The following is a 2,102-nucleotide window of genomic DNA, read 5'->3' as shown; positions in this document are numbered from 1 at the left end:
TTGGAGTTGGGCAGGGCAAGTCGTGCAAAGACACGACCTGGAAAAGCAGCAGAGAGGCTTCTGTCCAGGCTCCAGACTGTGTGCAGGCAGGGATGTGGGGAGGGCCAGGCAGGAAAACCAAACCTGGCACAAGCCACGGAGCACAAGGCCAAGCCAGAGCTCCCACAAGCTCTTTCATCCTCGATTTCAACTGTCCAGCTACCCCAACACCCAAATTTCTCATGCAAATGGCCAGCAGAGCAAACACTGAAAGAAAAGCAATGCAGCAGGGCCAGTCAGTTCTCTCCGTCCCACTTCCGTGGCAGGCAGGGCTTTCCCCGGGCTACCCGGGGCTTGTTGATAAATCTGACCAAGACATGCAGCCCAGCAGAGCCAGCAGAGCCTTGTTTAATAGACATGAAGCTTTCAGTGTGCCACACACTCCCCGGAGCATCCCTGTGTCACTGCTCTGTGCCAGGCTCCCATGTCCCCTGCCTGGGGGACACTTCCAGGGGTGTCCCTGCCACATGTCGGGTGGCTGGATCACGTTTCTGAGTTGTCAGAAGGGTGAGTGGGCAGGATGATGTCATGGGGGCATCCTCATCCCCCCTGCATCACACTCCAAATCCCGGCAGGATGGACAGCGAGCCCCGAGCAAGCTGGAGCCCTTCCCAGGCTGCCAGCACAGCCCCACCGCTACTGTCCACACCTGAGTCTGGGGCATGGCGTGGGATCCCCAAAAACGGTCCCCGACTGCACCGCAGGAGCTCAGCTGCCTGCACCCGTTGTGCTCAGCTCTCAAAGGCCGCTGTCACCCCACAGCACAGGCACGGTCGGCAGCAGCTGCGTCGGGGGAATGGTGCTGGAGGCACCATGTCTTGGCACAGCCCCACCGGCTGCTGGGTCACCACCTTCTCTTTGCACAAGGCCTTGGTGGCCGAGTCAGGCTGGGACCTACCAGCCACCCGGGGATGCTCCTTGTCAGCCTTGACAGCAAGGAAGGTGGCCAGGTCGAGGTCGAGCATGGCGACACCGCCGCGCGGCGTGGGAGTATTTTGGCGGCACTGCGGGCAGGGGATCCAGCGCTGCTCGTTGGCGACGGCATCGAGACGTTTGAGGCAGGCTTGGCAGAAGGTATGGCCGCAGTAGAGCCGGCGTGGCAGCCGGCTGCACAGGTCGTAGGAGGAATAGCAGATGATGCACTCGACTCGCTGGCTGCCCCGGCTCGGGGTGCGCGAGTGTGCCCCAATACACGGCCCCGCATCCTCTGTCCTGGGGCTGCTGCTGGCCTGAGACATGCTGGGAAGGGGAGGGGAGGGTGAGACGAACCAGCAGACCCATGGCCCAGGTGTGGGATGTCACCTCTTGTTGCATGCGATGTGTGGGAGAAATGGGGATCAGCGCACATGATGGGGGCAGCGGCAAGTTCCTGGGGGCATAGAGCTCCCTGCCCAACATCCCTGCCTGCTCCTGCCTGCCCCACGGGCAGCCCTGCCTGGGAGAGCAGGACCCTGCAGCTGCAGTGTGCCCTTCCCACTTCCCTGGGATGTGACCTCCCTGGTTCCACCCTGCATCTCCGCCAGGAGCTCTGCCAAATGCCCCTCACACCACATGGGAGGTCGGAGCTCTCACCCTGCCTGGTCGCTGGGCCAGTGGGCAGCAGCAGAACAGCTGGGGGGCCAGGGGGCAGCGCTCAGGGGACCCAGCAGTGCCACAGCCCACCGTGAGTGTGCCAGGCTGCCATGGCATGGCTGTCAGCAGCAGAGCATGGGCACACAGGCTGCCAGGGAGGAGTTGAGAGGTCCAGCCTCATCTAATGCAGGGTCTGGTACCAACCAGGGTATTTACAAACTGTTCCAGGAGGCCACCAAATCCTCACTCCCTCTCTGTGGATGACCCCAAGTATTCTGATACATGCATGCCTCCCTCTCCTCCTCTCCCCTGCTTTTCTCCAGCCCTACCTGTCCTGAGATGCTCCCCAGGTTCTCCAGGGAGGTGGTAGAAGGTCTGCACCGTCCAGGGGGCTGTGGCAGTCCCGTGGGGAGCATGGGGGGCCCAAGCCGCCAGCAGTTTCCCCAGTACGGTCCCAGCAGCTGCTGATGGCTGTGGCAGTGGGAGGAAGT

General features: G+C 62.3%; 1 protein-coding gene across 1 annotated transcript; it reads right to left on the bottom strand.

Annotated features, from left to right (window-relative positions):
• Window positions 1-770: 770 nt before the first annotated feature.
• On the bottom strand, window positions 771-1,277 carry RNF224 (ring finger protein 224). The gene has a single exon (XM_065853541.2). The coding sequence runs from the start codon at window positions 1,275-1,277 to the stop codon at window positions 771-773; it is 507 nt and encodes a 168-aa protein (XP_065709613.2).
• Between the last annotated feature and the right edge of the window lie 825 nt (window positions 1,278-2,102).

This window comes from Patagioenas fasciata, chromosome 20 (genome assembly GCF_037038585.1).
Source record: "Patagioenas fasciata isolate bPatFas1 chromosome 20, bPatFas1.hap1, whole genome shotgun sequence".
Taxonomy (NCBI): Eukaryota; Metazoa; Chordata; class Aves; order Columbiformes; family Columbidae; genus Patagioenas; species Patagioenas fasciata.
Note: the sequence above shows the minus strand (reverse complement) of the source record. Positions and strands in the feature narration are given on the sequence as shown.